The 27,239-nt window shown below is 42.2% G+C and overlaps 1 protein-coding gene across 1 annotated transcript in view; it reads right to left on the bottom strand.

Moving 5' to 3' along the window:
- The window catches only part of SLC14A2 (solute carrier family 14 member 2), a 64,900-nt gene extending 53,767 nt beyond the window's left edge, over positions 1 to 11,133 (bottom strand). Inside the window, exon 1 of the mRNA XM_065935160.1 lies at positions 10,954 to 11,133. Coding sequence (XP_065791232.1) covers positions 10,954 to 11,133 — 180 coding nt within the window. The remainder of the gene's footprint in view (positions 1 to 10,953) is intronic.
- Positions 11,134 to 27,239: the final 16,106 nt, after the last annotated feature.

Below are 27,239 nucleotides of genomic sequence, written 5' to 3'. Positions count from 1 at the left end.
TTGAAGTAAATGCTAAAGTTCACTGGAGGTTAGTGAAAATAAAGATACATTCTCTTCTTCTTCTAAGTTCCATCCATCCATGAACCCTTGGATCAGGACTCCTTGCTCTAAAACTATGCCTTCCAATATAATAACCAGTTGGACATATGACTCTTGGCACTTAAAATGTGGCTAATCTGAATGGAGATGTGTTCAAGTAGGTTTTGAAACTTAGTATGAAAAAAAAATGTATAAAAGACCTCAATGATACTTTCTATTGATTATATATTAAAATGATGATATATTCATATGTATTAAGTTAAATAAAACTTATTTATTCAAATACTATTATTTACTCAAACAATTTCACCTGTAATGAGCTGTTTGTATAGTTTAGAGATTAATATATTTTAGAGCACATCCCAATTTAGATTAACCACAGTTCAACATCACAAAAACAAACAATTCAATTAAAAAATAGGCAGAAGATATAAAAAGACATTTTTCCACAGAAAACATATAGATGGCTAAAAGGCACACAAAAGATGCTCAGCATCTAATTATTAGAGAAATGCAAATCAAGACTACAATGAGGTATCACCTCACACCAGCCAGAATGTCCATTATCAAAAAGTCTACGAACAATAAATGCTGGAGAAGGTGTAAAGAAAAAGGAACCCTCCTACACTCTTGGTGGGAATGTAAATTGGTACAGTCACTATCTAGAAAAACTAAAGACAGGGCTACCATATGATCCAGCATTCTGACTCCAAGGCATACATATGGGGAAAAACACAATTTGAAAAGATACACGCATCCCAATGTTCATTGCAGCACTATTTACAATAGCCAGACTATGGAAACCAGCTAAGTGTCCATCAATTGGACAGATGAACTGATAAAGAAAATGTGGTATATTTATACAATGGACTATTACTCAGCCATGAAAAGAATGAAATCATGCCATTTTCAGCAACGTGCGGACCCAGAGATTATCATACTAAATGAAGTAAGCCAGTCAGAGAAAGACAAATATCATATGATATTCCTTATATGTGGAATCTAAAAAAATGGTACAAAGAAACTTATATACAAAATAGAAACAGACCCACAGACCTAGAAAACAAACATGTTACAAAGGGGAAAGAGGAGGGAGGGATTATTACTTTGGGATTAACATATACATACTACTATATACAAAATAGATAAACAACAAGGACCTACTATATAGCACAGGGAACCATACTCAATATTTTACAAAATATTGCAATAACTTATCAGGGAAAAGAATCTGAAAAAGAACATACACACACACACACACACATATAACTGAATCACTTTGCTGTACATCTGAAACTAATACATTGTAAATCAGCTATACGTCTATAAAAAATAAAATAATTTTATCTACTTTTCTTTTTACTTTTAAAACATGACAATATAAATTTAAACTTATATGTGTGGCTCACATTATGTTTCTATTGTACTCTAATGCTCTACACATTTCTCTAACCTTCTCATGGCATCAAAACTTAAATGTCCTGAGGATGTCAGTAGAAATGGTGAACTGAGGCCCCCTCAAATTCTCTCCTCCATTAAGGCAATGAGAACACTGGGAAAAAATGTGACTGAGGTGGAGGAAAACAAGAAGCTAATAAAAAGCTTAAAAGGAAAAACTAGGATGTCCAAAGGGGCTTTAAAAGGCGTGGGCAATCTCTGGAATTCTGCGTTCAGTTTGGGTATATCTTTCCCTAACTCCCTTGCCCAGCACTTTTCTTTCCTATTTGTAAAGCCTCCTTGGATAACCACTTTGCCTTCTTGGATTTCTTTTTCTTTGGATGGTTTTGGTCACTGCCTCCTGTACAATGTTATGAACCTCTGTCGATATTCTTCAGGCACCCCGTCTACCAAATCTAATCCCTTGAATCTATTTGTCATGTCCACTGATTTTAATCATTATCTGAATGGTCTAGTGGTTTTTCCTACTTTCTTCAATATAAGTCTGAATTTTTCAATAAAAAACTCATGTTCTGAGCCACAGTCAGCTCCACTGTTGATGGGCATACAATATATAAAGATGTCATTTGTACAACACTAACAGCATAAAGGGGAGAAGGCAACGGCACCCCACTCCAGTATTCTTGCCTGGATAATCCCATGGATGGAGGAGCCTGGTGGGCTGCAGTCCGTGGGGTCGCTAAGAGTCGGGCATGACTGAGTGACTTCACTTTCACTTTTCACTTTCATGCATTGGAGAAGGAAATGGCAACCCACTCCAGTATTCTTGCCTGGAGAATCCCAGGGATGGGGGAGCCTGGTGGGCTGCCATCTATGGGGTTTCATAGAGTCGGACACGACTGAAGTGACTTAGCAGCAGCAGCAACAGCCCAAAGGTGATATGGATAGAATTATATAGTAATATAGCTTTGGATAATATTGTAATTAAGTTGAATTTAATCCAAACTATATTTTTATAAATTAAGACATTTAATTGTAATATCCAGGACAACTGCTCAGAGAAAAAACTAAAACATATACATAACAATGACAGAAGAATTAAAATGATACACTAGAAAATACCTTTTTAAGATAAAAGATGGCAGTAGTGAAGTAATACATAAACAGAAAAGATATATCATGTATAGAAAGCAAATAGCAAAATGGCAGGCATAAATCCTACCTTACCAGTAACTACATTAAATGTAAATGGATTATATACTTCAGAGACAGAAATTGGCAGAACAGAATTTTAAAAGTTATACAACTATATCTTCTCTAAAAGAGATACATTTTATATTAAAAAATATAAATTGATTGTAAGGATGGAAAAATATATATTGTGCAAACAGTTACAAAAAAAAAAAAAAAAACAAAGCAAAAGCTGGCATGACTATACTAACATCAGCAAAATAGACCTTTTCCTGAGAAAAATTGTTACTAGAGAGTAAGAAAGAAAAATTTAGTAATAAAATGATCAATCTACCAAGAAAATATAATAATTATAAACACTACATGCTTAACAACAAAGCCCCCAAATTTATGAAGCAGCAGTTTTTAGAACTGATGGGAGAAAAAGTTGATTTAATAATAATAATTGAAGCCTTCCATACTGCATTTGAAAAAAATGATAGAATATCTAAATAGAAGATCAAGGAAATAGAAGACTTGAACAAATCTAATAAACTAGATCAAATAGACAGAGGTAGAACACGTCACCCAACAGCAGCAGAATATACCATTTCTAGTGTACATGGAACCTTCTCCAATTTAGTTCATGCTATGTGAATGTGTGATCAGTTGTAACTGACTCTTTGCAACCCCAGAGACTCTAGCCCACTAGGCTCTTCTGTTCATGGGATTTCCCAGGCAAGAATTGTTGTCCTTTCCTTCTCCAGGGAATGCAGGGATCGAACCCACCTCTCTTGCATTGGAAGGTGGGTTCTTTACCACTGCACCACTAGGAGGGTCTGATGCTGAAGCTGAAGCTCCAATACTTTGGCTACCTGATGCGAAGAGCTGACTTATTGGAAAAGACACTAATGCTGGGAAAGATTAAAAGCAGGAGAAGAAGGGGATGACAGAGGACAATATGGCTGGTGGCATCACTGACTCAATGGACATGAGTTTGAGCAAGCTCTGGGAGATGGTGAAGGACAGGGAAGCCTGGTGTACTGCAGTTCATGGGGTCACAAAGACATGACTGAGTGACTGAACAACACTTGGGAAACCCATAGACCATGCTGGGCCATAAAATAAGTAAAACATTTTTATGGTTAAAAATATTAGTAAAGGGATTGAAATCATAGACAATACGTTTTCCGGCCACAGTGAAGTGAAATTAGATGGTACTGATGAAGCTATCTCCAGGGCAGCAAAGGAGATACAGACAAAAAGAACAGACTTGTGGACACAGAGAGAGGAGAGAGTGGGACAAATTGAGAGAGTAATGTTGAAACATATATGTTACCACATGTAAAATTAGATAGGCAGTGGAAATTTGGTATATGACCCAGAGAACTCAAATCTGGTTCTCCACGACAATCTAGAGAGGTAGGATGGGGCAGGAGGTGGGAGGGAAGTGCAAGAGGGAGGGGCCATACACGTACCTATGGCTGATTCATACTGACATGTTGCATAAACCAACGCAGTATTGTAAAGCAATTATCCTCCAATTAAAAGTAAGTACATTTAAATTAAGAATGGTAAAAAAAGAATCCACTGGGAAAGGATTAAAGCTAAAAATGAAAAAAAGAAAAAAGAAATCATAGAAGAATATTTGCAAAATATGTGAAAATTAAAGAACACACTCCTAAATAATCCATGGATCAAAGAGGAAATCAGAGGAGAAATTAGAAAATATTTTGAGATGAATGAAAACAAAACCACAACACACCAGACTTATGGGATGAAGCTAAATCAGTGCATAGAGTGAAATTTATAAACATAAATACCTATGTTAAAAGAAGAATTATCTCAACAAACTAACCTTTCACTTTAAGAAATTAGAAAATAACAGCAAATTAAGCCCGAAGTGAGTGGAAGGAAGGAAGTAGTAGATTATAGTGAAAATAAATGAAATAGAGAATAGAAAAAGAATATAAAAATCAATGAAACTAAAAGTCAGTTCCTTGGAAAAGTCAAAGTTGACCTTTTAATTTTAACTAGTTTGACAAAGAAAAAAAAGAGAAGATTGAAGTTACTAGAATCAGAAATGGAAGAGGAGACATTACTACCAACCTTAAAGAAATGAAAAGGATTACAAAGAAGTGGGTCATAAAGAAATGAATAATGGTATTCCAATAAATTAGATAACCTAGATGAACTGTATAAATTCTTAGAAAGATAAAAACTACCAAAATTGAGACAGGAAGAAATAGAAAACCTGTATTGATCCCCAAAAAGTAAAGCAACTGAATCAGTTAAAAGCCAAGTCAAACCAAACTAAAATTTCCCACAAAGAAAAACCCATGTCCAGGTGGCTTCATCTGTGAATTGCACCAAATGTTTAAGGAATTAATTCTAATACCTTCCAAAAAGTAGAAGAGAAGAGAACATTTCTTAAAATAATCTATGAGGCTAGTATTATCCTGATATCAAAGCCAGACAAAGACATGACAAGAAAGAAAATATAGATCAATATACTTTATGAATATAGGTGCAAAAATCCTTAACAAATACTAGCAAAACAAATCCAGTAGGATATAAAAAAGATTATGACCAAAGAGAACTCTAAGAATTTGAGACTGTTTCAACCTATAAAAACTATCAATAGATTGTTTAATAAAGAAAAACACTCACATGGTTATTTTAACAGACACAGAAAAACTATTTGAAAACTTCAACGACCTTTTCTGATAAAAGCAATCAACTAATTAGGAATATAAAGGAAGTTTCTCAACCTAATAATAAAAAATTTCAGAGCTAATATCATACTTAATAGTGAAACTGGATGCTTTCCCTCTAAGATCAGTAACAAGACAAAGATGTGTGTTCTTGTCACTGCTAATCCGCATTGTATAGAAATTTTAGCCAGAATAGTTAGGTAAGAAAAAAAAAAAGACAAAAGGGAACCAAATTGGAAAGAAAGAATTTAAACTATCTCTATTCGAAGATATCCTTTTATACAGAAAACCTTAAGGAATCTACCAAAAACCATTTTATTTCTATACATTGGCAATGAACAATCCAAAAATAAAATTAAGAAGACAATTCTATCTATGTAGCATGAAAATGAATAAAATATTTTGGATTGAATGTAACAAAAGAGGTGTAAAACTGCACTCAAAATTACAAAACATCACTGAAAGAAATTAAAGACTTAAATAAAAAGAAAGATAGCTTATGCTCACTGACTGGATGACTTAACTTTGTTAAGATACAATATTCCCCAAATTGGTCTATAGATTTGACACAATCCCTATCAAAATGTCAGTTACCTTTTTATTTATTTATTTATTTACTTTTTGTGGAGATTGAAGTTTGGATCCTAAAATTTATATTTTAGGATCCTGAAATTCAAGGGTCTCAGATTAGATAAAACAATCTTGAAAAAGGAGAACTAAGTTGGAGAACTCATATTTCCTGATTTCAAAACTTACTATAAAGCTCCAGTGCTCAAGGTGGTATGGTATTGCCTGAGGAATAAACATATAAATCCGATCTGTAGAAATTAGAGCCCAGAAACAAACCCATATGTTTATGGTCAACTGCTTGTTGATAGGAATATCAAGACAATTCAGTGGAGGAAGGATTATCTTTTTAACAATGGCGCTGGGACAAGTGGATACTCACTAGTTGAAAGATTGAAATTGGATCCCTACTCAAAATCATACACAGAAAGTAACTTAAAATGAATAAAAGACTTATATGTAAGTGCTAAAACTATAAAACCATTCGATTAAAACATTGGAGTACATCTTTTGACCTTGAATAAGAAAATGGTTTCTTGGATATGACACCAAAGTATAAGCAATCAGAAAAATAGATAAATTGGACTTAATCAGAATTAAAAACTCTGTGCTTCTAAGGACATTATCAAGAAAGTGAAAGGACAACCTACAGAGTGGGAAAAATAACTTATAAATTATATATCAGGAAAGGGCCTAATATCCAGAATATAAAAAGAAAGACTACAACTCCACCATAAAAGACAAGTAACATAATTTAAAAATGAGCAAAGGACTTGAAAAAACATTTTTCCAAAGAAAATATACACGTGGCCAGTTAGCACATGAAAAGATGTTCCAAAATCGTTTGTCATTGGTGGTGGTTTAGCCGCTAAGTCCTACTCTTGGCGACCCCATGGACAGTAGCCCACCAGGCTTCTCTATGGGATTTCCCAGGCAAGAATACTGGAGTGGTTTGCCATTTTCTTCTCCAGGGGATCCTCTCGACCCAGTGATTGAACCCATGTCTCCTCCACTGCAAGCAGTCTCCTGCATTGCAGGCAGATTCTTCACCAACTGAGCCACCAGGGAAGTCCCATTTGCCATTCGGGAAATGCTAATCAAAATCACAAATATGAAGCTGTCCCTTCATATTTACCTAGGCTATAATAAAAATACAACACAGTTTGTTGAGGAAGCAGAATTGCTGAGAATAAACACTAATGCAGCCTTTTTGGAAAACAATTTGTCAGTTTCTTAAAATGTGAATGTAGATTTACCATGTGACCCAGAAATATCGCTTCTAGGTACTCTTGCCTCGAGAATCCCATAAACAGTATGAAAAGCCAAAAAATATGAACCAGAAGATGAGCCCCTCAAGTTGGAAGGTGTCCAATAGGCTACTGGGGAGGAGTGGAGGGCAATTACTAATAACTCCAGAAGAATGAAGTGGCTGGGCCAAAGTAGAAACAACACTCAGTTGTGGATGTGTCTGGTGGTGAAAGTGAAGGCTGATGCTATAAAAACAATATTTGATAAGAACCTAGCATGTTAGGTCCATGAATCAAGATAAATTGAACATGGTCAAGCAAAAGATGGCAAGAGTGAACATTGACATCTTAGGAATCAGTGAATTAAAGAATGGGAACGGGTGAGTTTAGTTCAGATGACCACTATATCTACTATTGTGGGCAAGAATCCCTTAGAAGAAATGGAGTAGCTTTCATCATCAACAAAAGAGCCCAAGATAGGTGCAACCTCAAAAATGAAAGAATGACCTCGGTGCATTTCCAAGGCAAACCATTCAACATCACAGTAATGCAAGTCTATGCCCCAACCACTGATGCCAAAGAAGCTGAATTTGACCGGTTCTATGAAGACTTACAATATCTTCTAGAACTAACACCAAAAAAAGATGTCCTTTTCATCACTGGGCTTGGAATGCAAAGGTAGGAAATCAAGAGATACTCAGAAAAACAGGCAAGTTTTGCCTTAGAGTACAAAATGAAGCAGCGCAAAGACTAACAGAGCTTTGTCAAGAGAACACGCTGGCCATAGCAAATACCCTTTTCCACCAATCCAGGAGATGACTTTACACATGGACATCATTAGATGGTCAATATAAACATCAGGTTGATTATGTCCTTTGCAGCCAAAGACAGAGAAGCTCTATATAGTCAGCAAAAACAAGACCTGTGGCTGACTGTGGCTCAGATCATGAGCTCTTTATTGCAGAATTAAGACTTAAATTGAAGGAAGTAGGGAAAACCACTAGGCCATTCAGATACGATATAAATCAGTGGAGGTGACAAATAGATTCAAGGGGTTAGATTTGGTAGACAGACCGCCTGAAGAACTATGGACAGAAATTCATAACATTGTCCAGTAGGCAGTGACCAAAACTGTCCAAAAAAAAAGAAATGCAAGAAGGCAAAATGGCTGTCTGAGGAGGCTTTACAAATAGCTGAGGAAAGAAGAGAAGCAAAAGGCAAGGGAGATAGGGCAAGATATACCCAACTGAATCCAGAATTCCAGACAGTAGCAAGGAGAGATAAGGAAGTCTTCTTAAAGGAACAATGCAAAAAAAAAAAAAAAAAAAAGAGGAAAACAATAGAATGGGAAAGACTAGAGATCATCAAGAAAATTGGAGCTATCAAGGAAGTATTTCTTGGAAGGATGGGCACCATAAAGAACAAAAATGGTAAGGACCTATTTGGTAGGGACAGAAGCAGAAGAGACTGAGAACACGTAGCAAGAATACACAGAAGAACTATACAAAAAAAGGTCTTAATGACCTGGATAACCATGATGGTGTGGTCACTCACCTAGAGCCAGACAACCTGGAGTGTGAAGTCAAGTGGGCCTTAGGAAGCATTACTAAGAACACGGCTAGTGGAGGTGACAGAATTTCATCTGAGCTTTTTAAATGCAAAAGATGATGCTGTGAAAGTGCTGCACTCAGTGTGGCAGCAAATTTGGAAAACTCAGCAGTGGCCACAGGACTGGAAAAGGTCAGTTTTCATTCCAATCCCAAAGAAGGACAATGCCAAAGAATGTTCAAACTACTGTACAACTGTGCTCACTTAACATGCTGGCAAGATTATGCTCAAAATCCTTCAAACTAGGCTTCAGCAGTATGTGAACTGAGAATTTCCAGATGTATCAGCTGGATTTAGAAAAGGCAGAGGAACCAGATATCAAACTGCCAACCTTCGGTGAATCATGGAGAAAGCAAGGGAGTTCCAGAAAAACTTCTACTTGTGCTTTGTTGACTACACAACAGCCTTTGACTGTGTGGATCACAACAAACTGTGGAAAATTCTTAAAGTGATGAGACCACCTTACCTGTCTCCTGAGAAACCTGTATGTGTGTCAAGAAGCAACAGTTAGAATCAGACATGGGAAACTGACTGGTTCAAAATTGGAAAAGGAGTATGACATGGCTGTATGCTGTCACCCTGATTATTTACCTTATATACAGATTATATTATGTAAAATGCTAGGCTGGATGAATCACAAACTGGAATCGAGATTGCCAGGAGAATTATCAACAACTTCAGATTTGCAGATGATACTACTCTAATGGCAGATAATGAAGAAGAACTCAAGGAGAGTGAAAAAAGCTGGATTTAAATGACGTTAAAAAAGCTAAGATCATGGCATCTGGTCCCATCACTTCATGGCAAATAGAAGGTGGAAAAGTGGAAACAGTGACCAATTTCATTTTCTTGGGCTCCAAAATCATTGCAGATGGTGACTGCAGCTGTGAAATTAAAAGATGATTATTCCTTGGAAGGAAAGCTATGACAAACCTAGACAGCATATTAAAAAGCAGAGATAACACTTTGCTGACCAAGATGTGTACAGTCAAAGCTATGGTTTTTCCTGTAATCATGTAAGGATATGAGAACTGGACCACAGAGAAGATTGAGTGCTGAAGAACTGATGCTTTTGAAATGTGGTGCTTGAGAAGACTCTTGAGAGTCCTTTGGACTGCAAGGAGATCAAACCAGTCAATCCCAAAGGAAATAAACCATGAATATTCATGGGAAAGACTGATGCTGAAGCTGAAGCTCCAGTACTTTGAGATGAGTCAGTTCATCTGATGTGAAGAATTGACTCTTTGGAAAAGACCCAGATTCTGGGAAAGATTGAAGGCAAAAGGAGAAAGGGGTGGTAGCAGATGAAATGGTTAGATAGCATCATCGACTCAGTGCTCATGAATTTGAGCAAACTCCTGGCGTTAGTGAAGGACAGAGGAACCTGGCACGCTACAGCCCTTGGGGTTGCAAAGAGCTGGACATGACTTAAGGACTGAACAACAACAGCAAATACAATGAAATATTATTTGGCCATAAAAGGAATGATTACTGAAATAACCCAAAATATTATGCTAAATGAAAGGAACCAATCACGAAAGGCATATATTGTAAGATTCCATTTATATGAAATGTACAGAATGGGCAATTCTATAAATCCAGAAAGTAGATTGGTGGTTTTGCCAGGGGCTGGGAGGTGGGGAAGATGAAAGGAGGGCTGACTGTTAAGGAGTATGGACTTTCTTTTTGAGGTGATAAAAATGTTCTGGAATTAGATAATAGTGATGTGTGCACAACCGTGTAAATATGTGAAAAACCAGTGTATTGTATACTTTAAAAAGGTGAATTTTATGGTACCTGAATTACATCTCATTAAGAACCTTAACAGTCTTGGGTCCTTGGCCACTGAGTTGGTAGCTAGCCATGCTGCCTTGATGATGCTGGGTCCAGTGAATACTAAAGGCCTGCTTTGAAAGTAGGCTTCCTTTTGGAGACATTAGGGTAATTCATGGAGCAGATATAAGGGGAAAGATTTGGGGGACAGGTTGGAAGACTTGTAAGTGTGTATAGAGTATGCATTCTCTACTTGTGCTTAAAATCATGTCACACACATTTTCTATCTAAGGTCAGGAAGGATTGATTGTGGATGTGAGCTGTATTGGGTGGGGGAGAATCTACCCCAGTGTGACAGTTACAGGCATTAGGTCACACATGCTCCACCCTTCCTCCCACCCCCACCTGGGAAACATCCTGGGAAGGACATTCCTTACCTTTTCTTCAGGCATTTCTAGAAGAGGCAGGGCTGGGTGTGCATCCTGGGAGTTGGGGGGACAGCTTGGGCTGGGAAACTCCAACTCATAGAGTTTGTATCTGCTGGAAAGAGGCTCTGCCAGGAGAGGGCTGCTGTGAGTGTGAGCGTCAGACATATCTTTCAGGCTTTGGCTGCTCATTGGTCATGCAACTGGTAAAAGGAAAGAGAAAGAACAAGTGAGTCAGGATGGAGCCCTAGGGACTTGGCTGAGGCTGGATGGGGGCCTCAGGAGGCCTGAGGTCTATTCTGACACAAGGGACCTACTGTTCCAGTCACTTGTGCTACCAGAGGGGCCTGGAGCCATTCCTCCACCAACATGACCTGTACCATTCAAAATCCACCCATTCTTCCAAGTCCAGAAGAAGGTCCATTTCTGCTGTGCAGGTTTCCCTGACCACTCAGTAGGAATAGATCTCTTTTTTTCTGGTCACTAAAATATTTTTCCTCTGTCTTTCATATTGCCGATGGTACTGTTTTATTGCAGTAATTAGTTGCACGTGCATTTTCCCCTTTACATAAATGTAGATCTGGGTTTCCAGCTGAGGAGGGCTCTAGGAGAAGTTCATTTTCTTAGTTGCCATGCAGCCTATATTGCTGTCTGCTGGCCTGCAGAGCCCTTCTCTCCCCTCTGCCCTCAATGCCCTTTCCAGCTTCTACTTCCTGCCCCTCCCCAGGAGCAGTGAGCGGCTCTTGTGTGACCCACTGGAGGTTGTGTGGACTGATTCCTCCATGTGAGACGCCTTTTCCTTTCATCACTGGGCCAGGGCTTATGCAGGGCTTGGTTTTGGAACAACCTCTGCCCAATGTCTTCAGTTTCCACTTTAGTCTGGCTGTGTCATGGAAGTTATACTTCTTTCCTTCTTGCTTCCACCATTCTTTTTTGGTCTCCTCCAGCTCAGTTATGTCTTATTTGAATTTATTGTTTCTTCGGGGGGTGGTTTTGGGTCTACACGGAGTTGTATCTCAGTATGATCTAAAGTTTTCCTTATTGGTCCCTGCTGCTATTGCTTTATCTCCCATCTATGTACCTATGGCCCCCAAACCTAACATTTGCAGCCTAGCTTTGAGAACTGGACTCGCAGATTTAATTCTTTACTTCACAGAAGCTTAGACTTAATACACTGAGACAATTCCTAATGTTCCTTCCTGAGTCCTGTCTTCCTCTCTCCAAGGGGCCCATCCCAGGAAAATTCCCCCTTCCAAGTTTCTTCTTTAGACAACTCAGGAGTCAAACTCCATACTTCCTTCTCCACTCTCCAATCCAAAACTATCTCTAAAATACACCTTGATGTCCAGTATCACTATTGAGTTACCATCTCCTCTTGCCACTTCTCCAAATAACTGTCAATTGCTTACTCCCACTTCTTCTCAAATTTCTCCTCCAGGCTATGCCCCACAGCAGTTAAATTCGTCATATTAACATTCAAGTCCACTCATGTTTCCTGCTTAAATCCCTCCAAGGCTACAGATGGAAAACCACATCTTTAACATGGTGCTCAAGCTCTATATCACTGATTTCCACTGTGCTTTAGCCTGTTCTGTGCTTCTCCTACCCCTTATTTCTGGACCCCACACTGGCCTCCATTTAGCACTTTTTACCTCAGAGTCTCTGCAAATGCTGGTCTATTTGCCTGGAAGGCTTCTCCCTAGACCTTTACCTGGATAACTCCTGCTCTTCCCTCAGTCTTTGTCTTAATTGTTACATGTTGGACAAGCCTTCTCTGACGGTCTGCTGTCACATGTTCTCATGGGACCCAGTATTTTTCCTTATACTGCTGTATCTCCTAGCTCCTAGCACAGAGCCGGGCACATAGTAGGTGTCCAATAAATAGTCAGTGGAGCAGAAAGAGGGAAGGAAGAAAAGGAAGAAGAAAGGATGGAAGGCCACAGGTAACTGCTAGAGTGGGATAACTTTATAAATCACTGTGGGTCTCAGGTCTTGAGAACTTGAGGGGCCACCCACTAGTCCTGCACTTCAAGGCAGAACTGCCGAACTCTGCCCTGTCTAGGGCCTGTCCTCATTCCCAGGAATAGCTCATTTAAACCATGGCTGGTTTTTAGCATTGGTCTGCAAATATCATTCATATACAACCAACTCTTCTTTCTGGTGCTTCCATGGCTCAGGAAGAGGCCTTTCCTTCCTGACTGCAGCTGGAATTTCAGTGAGTTTCAGACGGCCCTGGAGGGGGCTGCGCTGGAAAGGTTAGCCAGAGAATCTCTCCCTTCCCAGTGCACTCTCTCCCTCTGGTGGCCAAGAGGTGACACAGCATGGTACGAATCCTTCCAAGTCATCCACATGAGAAGTGAGGGGCGATATCTAGACACGTGATCTTCATGACACTATATACCTGGATTTACTAGAAATGTTCTGGAAAGAACTTGTGTTAAATTCAGTGCTTGTAAATTACGTTAAAAATCCAGTTGAAAATTACTTTCTTTCCCAAACATATTTCACTGAATCTAAGATATTATCAACTGAACATTCTGTTATTATTTTGTGTCTTACCATGAAAGAAGAAAATGCTGCCAATTAAAATTGCAAGATGCACTCTGATTTAATAAATGTTAAAATATGAGAAAGATGTATATTTTATAATCAAAGACATATGACAAAAGTCATAGTGATACAACTCAAGTAGACCGGAATAGGAATTATTTTCTAACTATGGGATGTCAAACATTTATATATTTTTTGATGGAGAATGTGTGTATACATCACGAGACCTTGAAGAACAGGGCCTGTTACTGTGTTGATTTCTGCATTTGTATTGCTCAGGAGAAAGTGTGACACATAATAAACCCTCAACATAAGTTTAATAATTATGGAAAGAATGAATGATTACACAATGGAAGTACTCTCCAGAGTCTTTCCAAAAAGGCTCTATCTTCTCTTCTTTTGAGTGTCTCAAGTGCAGTTAATATTCCCATTTACAGATGGAGAAGTCAAGGCCCAGAAAAGCAGACCAAGAGTTGTTTCTCACATGGATGTAGCTCTCTGCACTTTCTGAAGCAAGCTTGCTGCCTTGGGATGGCTGCAGGGAGCAGAGACCCAGGGAAACTGGCAGTTTGCTACAGAGTCAAGATTAGACCCAGTTTCCCACCCTGGGCTCCTTCTGTTACTCCAACCGCCTTGCAGGGCACAGCTGGGGGAGGCAGAGAAGGGGGGCCACCCTTCAGCCTGGGGCCAGGCCCTCAGCCCAGTGTCCTATTTCATAAGCCCACATAACCTCAGCAGGAACAACGTGATTGCATCTCCTCCGGGGAACACAGCGTTCCTTTGCCATGGGAATGTTTATCCTACTCAAATGGGGGAATTTTGGCTTTGGGGTAGGGGCGAGACATGCAGCAAAAAAAAGTCTTGTAAAGAGAAGGTCAGTGTTTGGAAAGAGCACAGGCTTCGGAGGCTGAGATGCCCAGCTTCACTCTCTTCTCTGCCACGAGGTGCGGTGTGGGCCTCTGCTTCTCCCCCTTTAAAGGGTTCTTAGGATAGTGAAACTGCTGACTTGGTTCTTGGAGCATAGTAGGCACTCAGTGATTTTTCAGTTTCCTCTCTTCCTGTGCTCCCAAGCTGAAGGGAAAGATGGCTAAAGCAACCCGATGAAGTGCAAGCTGGCCGGTCTGAAACAGAGCGCCTTTCAGAAGTTTCCATAAGGCGTCGGCCACTTGTTAAAACTGGACGGGGAAATGGCTGCCCGAGCCACGTCCCGTCTGAAGGCGGCAGGCCTCAGAGCCCATTCCCAGCTCCGCTCTGAGCCAGTCCATTAAACCTGCTTCCAAGAACACATAATTATCTACTTGGCGTGAGAACGTTCTCCTTGGCTGCTTGTACCTCCTCCTCTCCCTCAGAAATGTGGACACAAAGGGCTGTTTGCATTGGCCTCCTATTTCTCCCAAAAGCTGGACTCTCCAAGTGTTCCCACGAGGGGGCTCCCCCCACAGACTGGGCCCTCACCCCTCGTTGTGAAGATGCTCCCTGTTGAATACCTACTGTGTGCCCCTGGGCTTCCCAGAGAGGGCACGGAGCTGCAGAAACAGGGAGAGAGGGAACAGACCGTCCATGTGGGGGCAAAGTGGCGGGGTGGGGGGCAGCGTGGGCACAGGGGCTGCTGGCGGAGCCCAGGGCAGCCCCCCAACCTCCCACCGCTGGCGGAGACCAGCCCAGGCGTTCATGTCAGGACTTGGTTGAACCAGCAAGAGGGAGGTGAATACTCCAGCCAAGGAAATGCCTGAAAACAATATACACCTGGTTTGTGCCAGGAAATCCCCATCGTGGGCCCTGCTGGAGCAGGGGGCTGCCCGCAAGGAAAGGCGAAGCCAGGTGTTAGAAGCTAGACTGCGAAGAGTCCTTAGTCCATATATTTGGACCCAAGTTCCCTTACCGACATAGAAAACATGGCTCCCACTCTCTTGTACTGAGTTTGAAATTCTTCTGGCTCTTTTCTCTAAGAGACGGTTTCTGGTAGCAATGCAAGAACACGCCCCTGCCCAGTGGGAAGGGGCTGCACCTCCCTGGCACATTCCTGCAGTTGGGAGAAGAGCCTGCAGCTGGGGTGGAGGGGGGAGCTTCTTGAGTTTTTGATGTGAATCAGTGCACAGTCCAAGAGCCCCCTCCCCGAGACCCGCTGGGTTTAAATCTGGGGTGACCTTGTCGTGAGGGGGTGAACATCAAATGGTCTTACATCATCTTTCACCCAACTGAGTTACTGAGGTTGCAGAGTTCTGGAGAAGGAGAAATGATTAGTAGGTTTCATTTATTGACTTGATTAATTTTTCCTAAGGGTTTGCAATTGATGTAATTATGGAAAAGGAGAGTTTCCATAAATTTTTAGAACCTTAGGAACTAAAGGTACATCCTAATGCTTCTCTCAAACAATGAAGGAGCTGAGTGCCTCTGACTGTTGGCAGGGGTCCCATGGCCTGTGAGGTGGGCTGTGCTGACTGTAAACAGCTCTGATTACTGGAAACCCTTGGACACATGGAGTTGACATCAAGCCCCCTGGGTTTTACCCGTCATGGGTTCCAGTTCTGTCCATACTGTGGGCATGGACACTTGCCCTTCCTGTCTCACATGAGTGCACTTCAGATGTTGATTCCAAGCCTTCCTTTCTCTGGGATGGACCTCTGGAGCTTCCTTCGGTTTGGTTCACCAGTCAAGGCCCCAGACTTTCTGCTGTTCTGATTCAGTGACAGAGGGACCAAAAGCAGGGATGTTACTCATCCTTGCTGAGTCAGGCTGGTTCCTGGGCCAGGGGCTCCAGGGTGATCCCTGAGCCGGTGGATAGCTGCTGAAAGGAAGAAATCAGCTGTGCAGGGCTCAGTGGATGCGGGAATGGGGACAGAATAGGCCCATGGGCTGGTGGATCATCCCCAAGGAGACCAGGGAGGGGATACAGCCAGAAGAGGCCTGGTCTCTAGATAGATAAGCTGGGGAAGCGGGGAAGGGGCCTGGCCAGCTGCAGGGCCAAGGTGAGAGGTGCCGCTCTCAGGGCCGATTGTGTAAGAGGTTGGCTGAGCCCTCCCTCTTGTCAGGGGCGGCCCAGAGCTTTTCTTGGCAGCTCCAGCCCAGTGAGTCTGATGTGGGCTCAGAGGAGCCTGACTCACTGGGGCCAGAGGGTCAGGCCGGGTGGACGAGAGTCAGGAGACACAGCTTCTCTGGGCCCTCTGCAGACTGTCTGGGGTTAGATGGCTGTTGGCCAGCGTGCCGGGGGGCTGCATCTTTCTAGACTCTTCTGCAGGGCCAAGCCTGGAGCCTGCAGCTGGGAATTTAACCAGGGCCCTCTGCTGGAAGTCTCAAGACTCTACGTGGGGCAGAGGTAAGAGACCAGACTTTTGATCTCTTCCTTAGATATTAGCTTGTGTTTGGAAGGACATTCAGAGGGGCTCACCACACCCTTCTCAGCTGACACTTTTCAAGTGGAATGACCCTTCCATGTTCCAGGTACGGAACTCCTGCCTCACCATGCCAACAGCAGTGATTACCCGGCCATCACCATTCCCTTCGAGGGCCTCTGTCTATGTCTGTCTATTCTCTCCCTCTGGGCGAGGCCAGTTCTGCACTGGTGCTGGACAAAGAATCTTAAAACACTAGGTCACGCCACAACTCAAAAAGCAGGTCTGGATATCTCATTACCTCTGGACGTGACCCTCTGGGCCTGGGAGTGATGGGGGCCCAGCGTACAGGCCAGCACGTTGCTCTGGATGTCTGGGTAGGAAATAGCTGTATATTTAAGCAAGCATGGCTTAGAAAAAGAGTACAGTGCCAAATTTTTACCTTAAAAAAAAAAGCATTTCTAAGTCTGTAGCAACCTAAAGGCTGCTTTAGTTGTGTCCACCTGGGAGGAGGTATCATGCGCCCCCATTGCGTGGGGCTTCTTGGGGGAAATGTTAAGCAGCACTGAAGCGGGCACCTGTCTTTACTCCTCATGGCTCAGCCTCAGGGCTGGACCTGAGCACATGCTCCTGTCCTGGGGGAGATCTCCACTGGCCCCACGGCCCCCTTGGGCTCGATTCTATGGCATGTGTGCTGTTCTCCATTATCCGCCCTGAACTTGGCTATGTCATAACCATTGTGCCTTCTTGACCGTCCGGAGGCACTTTTCACCTGTGTGGTGGTTGGGATCTGTTTCACAGCATAAGAATTACACACGTCTCTTTCACACACACACACACACACACACAGCATTCACACTATGAACCCCACCAATTCTGCACTGCTGCAAACCTTCTTGCACACAATATTTCGTACTTGACAGAGCACTTTCCTGATGATCACTGGATTTGTTTCCTCAAACGATCCTACCACGTGGGGAGAGTGGTAGAGTGATGTATTCTTCTCACCACAGGTCCAGGGCAGTGTTGGTCGCTGTTTGAAGTCACATGGGGTGGACACAGGAGCCGGGGCTGACCCTGCCTCCTAATGCCCAGACCTGGGTTCTTCCTGCATCACTGACATCCCTGCTGTGGGCCCTGGACTGATAACCCCTGGACTCTTCTCTAAGGATGGCCCTCGGCCCCCAGGCAGAGACCGGGGGCCTGGCTGTACACGGTTTAGGTTTTTGGTCTTTGGATGCAGTGTGTACAAACACACGCTTCCTTTCAGGCTGGACCACCATGTGAGCTGGCGCTCTGTGTAACCAGGGTGGCATGTAGCCTGGTCCATCCTTGTGGCAGGGAGAGAGTTCTGTACTTGAGCTCTCCAAAGGGCTTCGTTTGGCATGTCCGTAAGGCCCTTGAGCTACCCCCTTTCTTTTCAACAAAACTTGATCATTTTCTTTCCTGCACGGATGTTGTTTTCTAAAAGCAACACCGATTAGAGTGGGGAGTCAGGCTGTCCCTGGGAGGTTGCAGAAGCTAGGACAGATCCCATCAGGTGCTGTCCTTGGAGGCTTGTAACTCAGGTAAAACAGAGTCAGGTGAATAATGAAGGCCTCTGTGGACAGAGTGGAGGAGTGTAGAATGGGGTGAGGGGTGCTGATAAGAGGGGGCGGGGAGTCAGTTAATGGGTCATTCTTAAGCATCAGCTGAAGGACCAACTGGGCTGGACTCTCCCAGGGCAGCCTCCTGCCTGTCCATCCTGTGACTTCAGACAGTGCTTCTCAGCGTGGAGTAATGTGCTTAGGAGCTGGCTTTCCCTCAGTCTCCCAGTCTTCAAAATTAGCTTCACATAAGCCATTTTCTGCACACGATGAACCCAAGCCACTGTTTTCAGTTGGTTTGGTGGGAACTAAGTAGGGAAGAGTTGTTTTCAAAGCACCTGCCCTTTCCCTTCAGCCAGACATGAATTCTCCTTCCTTTAAACCCTGAGAGCAGAGATCCTCAACTTTGACAGCACATGGTCATCATCTTCCTCTAGGGAGCTTTAAAAATGCTGCTGTCTGGGCTCCTTCTCTAGAGATTCTGACTTGAGTGGTCTGGAGGCGCAGCGTGAGATGCTTCAAAACTCCCCAGGGTTACTGACTTGTAGGGCAGATGGAGACGTGCTGACCTAGGTCTCTGTGTCTGTCCTTGTTGTCTGGTCAAAGTGAGTGATGAGCATCAGCTCCAGTTCTAAATGCAGGAGCTCAGCCCCACCTGCAGAAGCAGAATCTGCACTTGAACAAGAACCCCAGGACTGCTCTTTCAGGTCTGAGGGGCACAGATGTAGGGGTCTCACCTGGGCATGGTGGCAGAGGGCCTGGAAAAGATCTGAATTCATTTCAGAACCTCTGTTTAGTGGTCCAAGCATTCAGCAAACAAGCAAAACCAGATAGATATAGGAATAGCAAAACCAAATCAAAACAGGGGTTATTTAGAGTTAAATGTAATCTGCGTCCTCTGTCTCCAGATGAAAGGACATGTCAAACACCCCAGTCTTTTCCAGTGTGTGTGTGTCTTGACCTGAGACGCTAAGTCCCTGCTTCCCAAATGCAACCTGCACCGGTCATAGCAATAGTCTACTCCTGAGGAAGCGAGTTATGGGGCGGCACGATTTCAGAAATAAACGTGTACTGCCTATGGAAACAGAGGCTCATTCAGTTGTTGGAATACTGAAATCCAATGCTCACCTTGCCTTGTAAATCTATGTGAGAGCCATAAAGAGGGGAGACACAGAGGGGCTGTTGATTTGCCCAGCCCTAAAGAGAACAGAAGTGTGGCCCTACACCGGGGTGAGTGGAAGGTAGGGGGCTTTGGTGGTGGTGTCCTCATGCAGCCTTGCCAGAAGCTTCAGTGGGGGCTGAAGGCAGCAGGACACACCAGGGAAGACCCTTGGGGGATCAAGTGATTAGTGGGACTCTCAGAGAGGAGAGGACAGAGAGACCCCCATCTGATGTGGAAAGGGACATTTCATGGAGATAGTAAGAAGAGAATATTGTTGGGATGGGAAGAGGGGAAGGCAAGTGTGGAAGGATAGGAGAATTCCAGACACAAGAAAAGAGATGAAGAGGGAGAAAAAGTGTGCCTGAGGACAGGACAGAAGAGAAAGTGAAGTCACAGCGCAATAGACGCTGACACGCTGGTCATAAAGGAAAGGCCGAGGAGGCAGGCAGACTGACGGGGCGAGGCCGATAGACACCCCGGAGCCAGTTGTCTCTGCTCTGAAGGGACAACGACCTTCACACTGTCACCCCCCGGCATGGCTTCCTTCCTCCTCCCACTTCCACAAGTCGAGTGAAGGACAGAGGAGAGGAATTGAGCACTTCTCTTCATTGGCCTGTGTGTGGCTCCTGGCATATCATCTGAACTCAGAAATGGCCCCTGGGCCAGCTATCTAAGAAGGAAAACCAGAGCTTAACAATTCCAGCTTCATTCTGCCCTTGCTCCCCGCTCATGACTAATAGGACTGACAAAACAAGCTTTCTTCAGATGCCCAAAGAAGTCACTTGGGGTTGCCTCAGTTGAGTGACAAGGAATGTGTGCATTTGGAAGTGGCTGAACACATTTGCCAAGATGACCCCCTGAGGCTTGACTGAGGTAATGGGAGAGCTAAGTTGGCTATATTTAAACGGCCAAAAAATCTGAAGAGATGGAATTTGTCTGGACATCACTGGAAAGTAGACTGAGCTTGTTGTGAAATCTCCGAAGATGTATTTTCTCTTGAGTATCTGAGAGGAGGGGTGAGGGCTGATGAGCAAGTTCCACTGGGACGGAACAAAAAGTGCATGGAATCTGGAGCTCAGCCAAACTCCAGCTCTGCCACTCACCGTGGTGCCACGTCGGACCCAGTCCACCCTCACGGTGAAGCAGGAGGTCAGTGACCGCCTTGCAAGGCCACGTGCAGAGGGCCTAGTGCACTGCCCGGCACTTGGTAGGTGTCAACCATTGTTAGTTCCTCCCTCCTTTCACCCACATGTTCTGGGGTTGTCCACAAATTCTAAAGACTCCAACAACCTGGGATTTTAAGAGAGTGGATTAGATAATGTAAATATTTAGAAATGTTAATCTTTCAAAATTTCTCTGTAGCAAGTCTTATAGTGAAAACTGTTCTTTCATTTGAAAGTGTTTGTTGAGCACCTACTATGGACCACTCACTGGAGATTCAACAGTGAGTGAGAAACAGCCCTTCTTGTCTTAATGGAAACCAGAAGATAACCTGTAAAGGCCCAGGGATGGGACTGTCTGGTTGCTACGAGGGCCGGGTAGGTTATGGAGGTGGCCTCAGTGATGAGAGGCATCACTAGAATGTTTTGGAGAAAAACTGGGGAGGCTAAAAGTCCTTCAATATTCAGGACGAGCCTATAGACAAGGGGTTGTCCCAATCAAATGCTCAGTGAGAAACCATCATAGACCAAGGGTGAAAAAAGTCATGGAAGCCAGAAACTTGTCTGTCAGTAGAAATATTTTTAACATCATCACTTCCCTAACATCAACTTTTAAGAGACCTTTGAATTGGGTGTTAAGGGATCTCATAGCCTGTTTTCTTTTGTTTTTCAGGTTTTCTAGGCACTTCTCTTTTCTCCTAGGGCTTTTCCTTCTACATGATGATTGTGTTCATTTTTTGGTAATATTCCTGATTCCTTCATGCACAAAGCTCATGCAACCAGCTGTGAGTTAAGAAGTGGGATTTACTCAGGATTCTAGGCTTCCACAGACCCCCTTGATCAGCGATTTGCCTCTACAAGGAGTCTAGCTTTGATTAGCGGTGCACAGGAGGATCACTAATTTGGGATAAGACAAAATGGCTCACTAGGGATCTGAACCCACTGTCTTTGGCAGCATTATGTCTACACTCTCACTAGGCTGAGAGTTAGGAAAATGCCTCTAAAACCTGATGACCCATCTATAACATCTTCAAGGGATTCTGAAGTTTTAAGGTATGCACATTTTGGGGAATACACATTAAAAATAAGTTGACAATATAGCATGCCCAATAATCATATTCTTTTAATTTAAGCCCCTCTTTATCATGCCCACAAAATCATACATACTCATTGTGAAAACTTCAACTATTGATGAGTACAAGAAGAGAGCAAATACTTATTCCATTGTGCAGATGCAGAAAAGGTCATCATAAACATTGGGGAACTATCCTTCAAACAACTCTTATATTCACAAGTAGCCAGAGAAATGGACAGACAAGAATAATTTTCTAGAAATAGGATCATGCCTTACAAGCTATTTTTTAAAGTTAAAAGTATTTATGGTACCTCACTGAGGTTTTGATTTGCATTTCTCTGATAATGAGTGATGCTGAGCATCTTTTCATGTGTTTGTTAGCCATCTGTATGTCTTCTTTGGAGAAATGTCTGTTTAGATCTTTGGCCCATTTTTTGATTGGGTCATTTATTTTTCTGGAATTGAGCTGTAGGAATTGCTTGTATATTTTTGAGATTAATCCTTTGTCTGTTTCTTCATTTGCTCTTATTTTCTCCCATTCTGAATGTGTCTTTTCACCTTGCTTATAGTTTCCTTTGTTGTGCAAAAGCTTTTTTTTTGCTACCCAAAACTCTACAAGCAATAAATGCTGGAGAGGGTGTGGAGAAAAGGGAACCCTCTTACACTGTTGGTGGGAATTTAAACTAGTACAGCCACTATGGAGAACAGTGTGGAGATTCCTTAAAAAACTGGAAATAGAACTGCCATATGACCCAGCAATCCCACTCTGGGGCATACACACCGAGGAAACCAGATCTGAAAGAGACACATGTACCCCGATGTTCATCACAGCACTGTTTATATTAGCCAGGACATGGAAGCAACCTAGATGCCCATCAGCAGATGAATAGATAAGAAAGTTGTGGTACATATACACCATGGAATACTACTCAGCCACTAAAAATAATTCATTTGAATCAGTTCTAATGAGATGGATAAAACTGGAGCCCATTATACAGAGTGAAGTAAGTCAGAAAGATAAACACCAATACAGTATACTAATGCATATATATGGAATTTAGAAAGATGGTAATGATAACCCTATATGCAAGACAGAAAAAGAGACACAGATGTATAGAACAGACTTTTGGACTCTGTGGGAGAAGGCGAGGGTGGGATGATCTGAGAGAACAGCATCGAAACATGTATATTATCAAGTGTGAAACAGATCGCCAGTCCAGGTTGGATGCATGAGACAAGTGCTCGGGTCTGGTGCAGTGGGATGACCCATAGGGATGGGATGAGGAGGGAGGTGGGAGGGGAGTTCAGGATGGGGAACACATGTAAATCCACGGCTGATTCATGTCAATGTATGGCAAAAATCACTACAATATTATAAAGTAATTAGCCTCCAACCAATAAAAATAAATGGGGGAAAAATAAAGTTAAAAGTATTTAATTTTTTGTGACATATACAAAAGAAAAATGGATTAAAGAAACTGCTAAACTTCAGATAAATGTTTATTTATCAAGGGAAATATTTTTGTTTTTTATAATCTTTAAGGCTAAAAAAATTATTTGGAAAAAAATGATGAATTCAGTATTGTTAAAAAAAATTCCAGGTTTCACACTTAGGTGATATTGATTACATCTTCACTAAGAAAAATGAAGAAATTGGTTTTCTTATACTTTTATCAGTGTTTACTAATTTTATTACTATTATTCTTTTTGCCTTGTTAAGGTTTATATCATTTCATTTTATTTTTTAATTGTAATTCAAACTCATCATCTATCTCTATTTATCTATCCAGAGAAAAAAGAGCTAATAGATTAGGCTCCTATCAAATGTGGCAGCTCAGCCTCCAAGGTGGGCCTCAACACTCTTCGCCTCCTCATATCTCAGAGCTTCTCTGTGTCACCAGTGGGACATGGTAGAAATGATGGTCTATGACCTCTGAGGCTGTGTTATAAAAGACAGCCTCACACTTCTGTCTCATTTGCTCTAGGGGAAACTGTTGCCACGTCATGATGACACTCAAGCAGCTACAGGAGTTTCTCATGGAGAGGAACTGAGATCTCTTGCCAACAACCATCATCAGCTCACCAGCTAAGTCACATTGAGAGTGGGTCCTCCAGCCCCAGCCAAGCCTTCAGATGAGCCCTGCTGACATCCTGACTGCTGTCTTATTAGAGATCTTAAGTCAGGGTGACCCAGTTGTGCTGCTCCTGGATTCCTGGATAAGACATTCTGAGAATAATAAATGTTTATTGTTGTTTTAAGCTGCTAAGTTTTGGGGAATTTGTTCCACATCAGTAGATAATGAATACACCAGCCATTTATACCTCTTTAAGGATCTGATTAGCCAGTCTATTAGCAGGAATATAGAAAGGCATATTTTTTTTACAGAGGAAAAGTTTCTTGGGGAGAAGGAAGGAATCAATATTTATTAAACACCTACAACGTGGAAGGTATTGTTACCTTATGTTATCTTATTTAACCCTTATAGCACCCCTGTAGAATTGTGCAGAGGGTACGTGCTTGCCAACTTGGAGGTAGTCTGCTACAAAAATGTAATGACAGGACCTATAAAAAAAGATCCGTTTGCCTCACACTTTTGCAGGAAATATGTTTCCTATCAATTGAGCCTCATGGGGCAGAAATTTCTTCTGGGAAAAAATATTGACTGGGAATCAGCTGTGAAATACAATCAACCCACTAATTGAGAAATGTATATATCCAGCCCTGTGGCTCATTCTGTAGGGACATACCTGAGAAGTACTAACCAGTATTACCTTCAACGAGGCAGAGACAACACTTAAGTCCAGGAGTAGAATCAGAAAGCAAAGTGAGAAAGTATTGACACAGTTAAAGTGCTCCATTATTTGATTATTTGGCTTTCCTTAACAAGAGCCTCTCATTTGTCAGGTTGTACCCATGAAGAACATGAAATATATGATTTCTGTTCGCTGGAACTAAGGGATGGTTAGACATGCAAAAATGAAGTAGGTTGCATTATTTGGAAAACTCCCATGGTGGGGTGGAAACCTGTAGCTTGGATTGCCCAGTCCTGTTTCTAGGGTACCTTACTTTACCCAATAGCCTGAAAAGTTAAAATCAAAATTTTCAGCTTCCCTTGCAGCTAGACTTTAGAAGAAAATCAAGTTTTTTTCAATTAGAGGTATTTAGGAAAAATTTAGAAGGTAGGAGTGTAGCAGTCTTTAACTGTTTTCTGATGAAAGTCATGTCATGAACATATGATGTTTTCTGCCATTCAGGGCGTTCAGCTCCAGTTTGTGCGGTTTGAGAAGCAGTAGGTGTGGTGACTTTGTGATTCCGGTGTCCTGATTTTTGGAATACAGTGGTGGGTTCTTGAATTCAAGTTTCAGTGGTGGTCTCAGAGGTAAATCAGTTTTGTAGTATCCAGGAGTAATTTCTGGCCCAACCTAGAGAGCTCCCTCCTACAACTCTGCCTCAAATTTTGTAAGCCCTAAAGAAATACACATGTTAAATCCCATTTTGCTTACAATGCCTATAGGGTTTTCTGTTTCATTTAGTGAACCCTGACTGATAAACGCTGTAAGAAAAAACTCAATGTTCAGAGTTAGAGCAGGGGATAGAAGGGAAGGGGAAATAAGAAAGGAATTTTTGGAAGAGGTAACTTTTTTAGCATAAAGAAATAAGGATTTCAGCCAGAGGAGAGATGAGGGCACCCAGGTGGAAGTGAGTAAAAGAGCCCATTTCTCCTTCTCTCAAGCTCATACCTATCACTTTCCACCCTTCAGCAGGGTGGGTTATGTTTTTTAGTAAGGCCTAGGTTTGAATGGGAGAAGGAAATGGCAACCCACTCCAGTATTCTTGCCTGGAGAAGCCTGTGGACGGAGGAACCTGGAGGGCTGCCGTCCATGGGGTCTCACAGAGTCGGACACGACTGAAGTGACTTAGCAGCTGCATCAGCAGGTTTGAATGAACAGTTTCTTGGAGTTTCTGTTTGCTGTCACTGGAAAGTGTGTTGTTTCAATATGGGATTTAATTCCCAGAAAACAGACTCTCATGGAGCCCCCTCATGGATCCTGTAAGACAAATACATCTGGAGAAGGTAATGCTTTTCCTTCCCTGCTGCCTTCCTTCATCACCCCCCTGGAAACTGCAGGCTGCTGTCCGGGCTCAGCTCCCGATCACCAGCTTCCCCCAGGGAGGATAAAACGGAGGGACCAGGTGTTCTCTGACATGGCAAATCAGAAGAAAAATCACTGTACTGGGAGTGAGGAGACCTGGGATCTAAATTTAGCTCTGCTGCCTACTGGCTGTTTAACCTTGGGCGGATTTAATTAATAACCAAATCTTTACTATCTTGTGACTCTGCCCACTTCGCTCCATTTAAAAGGCTGAAGTAAGCCAGAAAGATAAACACCAATACAGTATACTAATGCATATATATGGAATTTAAAAAGATGGTAGTGATAACCCTATATGCAAAACAGAAAAAGAGACACAGATGTAGAGAAGAGACTTTTGGATTCTGTGGGAGAAGGCGAGGGTGGGGTGATCTGAGAGAATAGCGTTGAAACAAGTATACTATCAAGGGTGAAACAGATCGCCAGCCCAGGTTGGATGCATAAGACAAGTGCTCAGGGCTGGTGCACTGGGAAGACCCAGAGGGATGGGATGAGGAGCGAGGCGGGAGGGGGAATCGGAATGGGGAACACATGTAAATCCATGGTTGATTCATGTCAATGTATGGCAAAAACCACTACAATATTGTAAACTAATTAGCCTCCAACTAATAAAAATACATGAAAAAAAAATAAGAAAACAACTTATTTTCACCTTGGAAATTAAGACTAAAATTCATAAATTGGTTAGGCTTGTTGTTTGGTTTATTGTAGGAAAAAGCAAACAAACTATGTCTGAGTATCCTAAATCCCAAGTTTTATGTCTCAAATATTACAAAATGAATCCCATAAATAAATACTTTGTCTCCCGTCTTATTTAAAAGAAAAAAGACTGCAACCTTATCACTTCTCCTGTTACACCTCCTAATATCTGTGCATGCTCCATGATCCATTCTCCTAGATGCACCCAGGATAATCCTGTAAGAATGCAAATAGGGTCATATCCTCATCTTTGACTCTTAAATGCTTCCCTGTGCCCCCAGGTTGCCAAAACTCCTGGGAAGGACCTTAAGTCTGGTTTGGTCTCAGTGACCCTCTTTACCCTTCTCTCCAGAAAAGGCTGTATTTTAAGGTGAACTAGAGGCAGTGGTTCTAAAGGAGGACATTCATATTGAGGGGTACATAAGACAGTCCACTGGGATGTGGCTAGAACATACTAGAACTTCTATGTGTTTTTTTTAGGATTTACACAAAATGGACAGTTAATTAATGACACCTGCAGAGACTTCAGTTTACAAAGAAAGATTGAATAAAATAAGCCCATATAAATTCCAAGAAAGG

This window comes from Muntiacus reevesi, chromosome 4 (genome assembly GCF_963930625.1).
Source record: "Muntiacus reevesi chromosome 4, mMunRee1.1, whole genome shotgun sequence".
NCBI lineage: Eukaryota > Metazoa > Chordata > Mammalia > Artiodactyla > Cervidae > Muntiacus > Muntiacus reevesi.
This window is presented reverse-complemented; position numbering and strand designations above follow the sequence as displayed.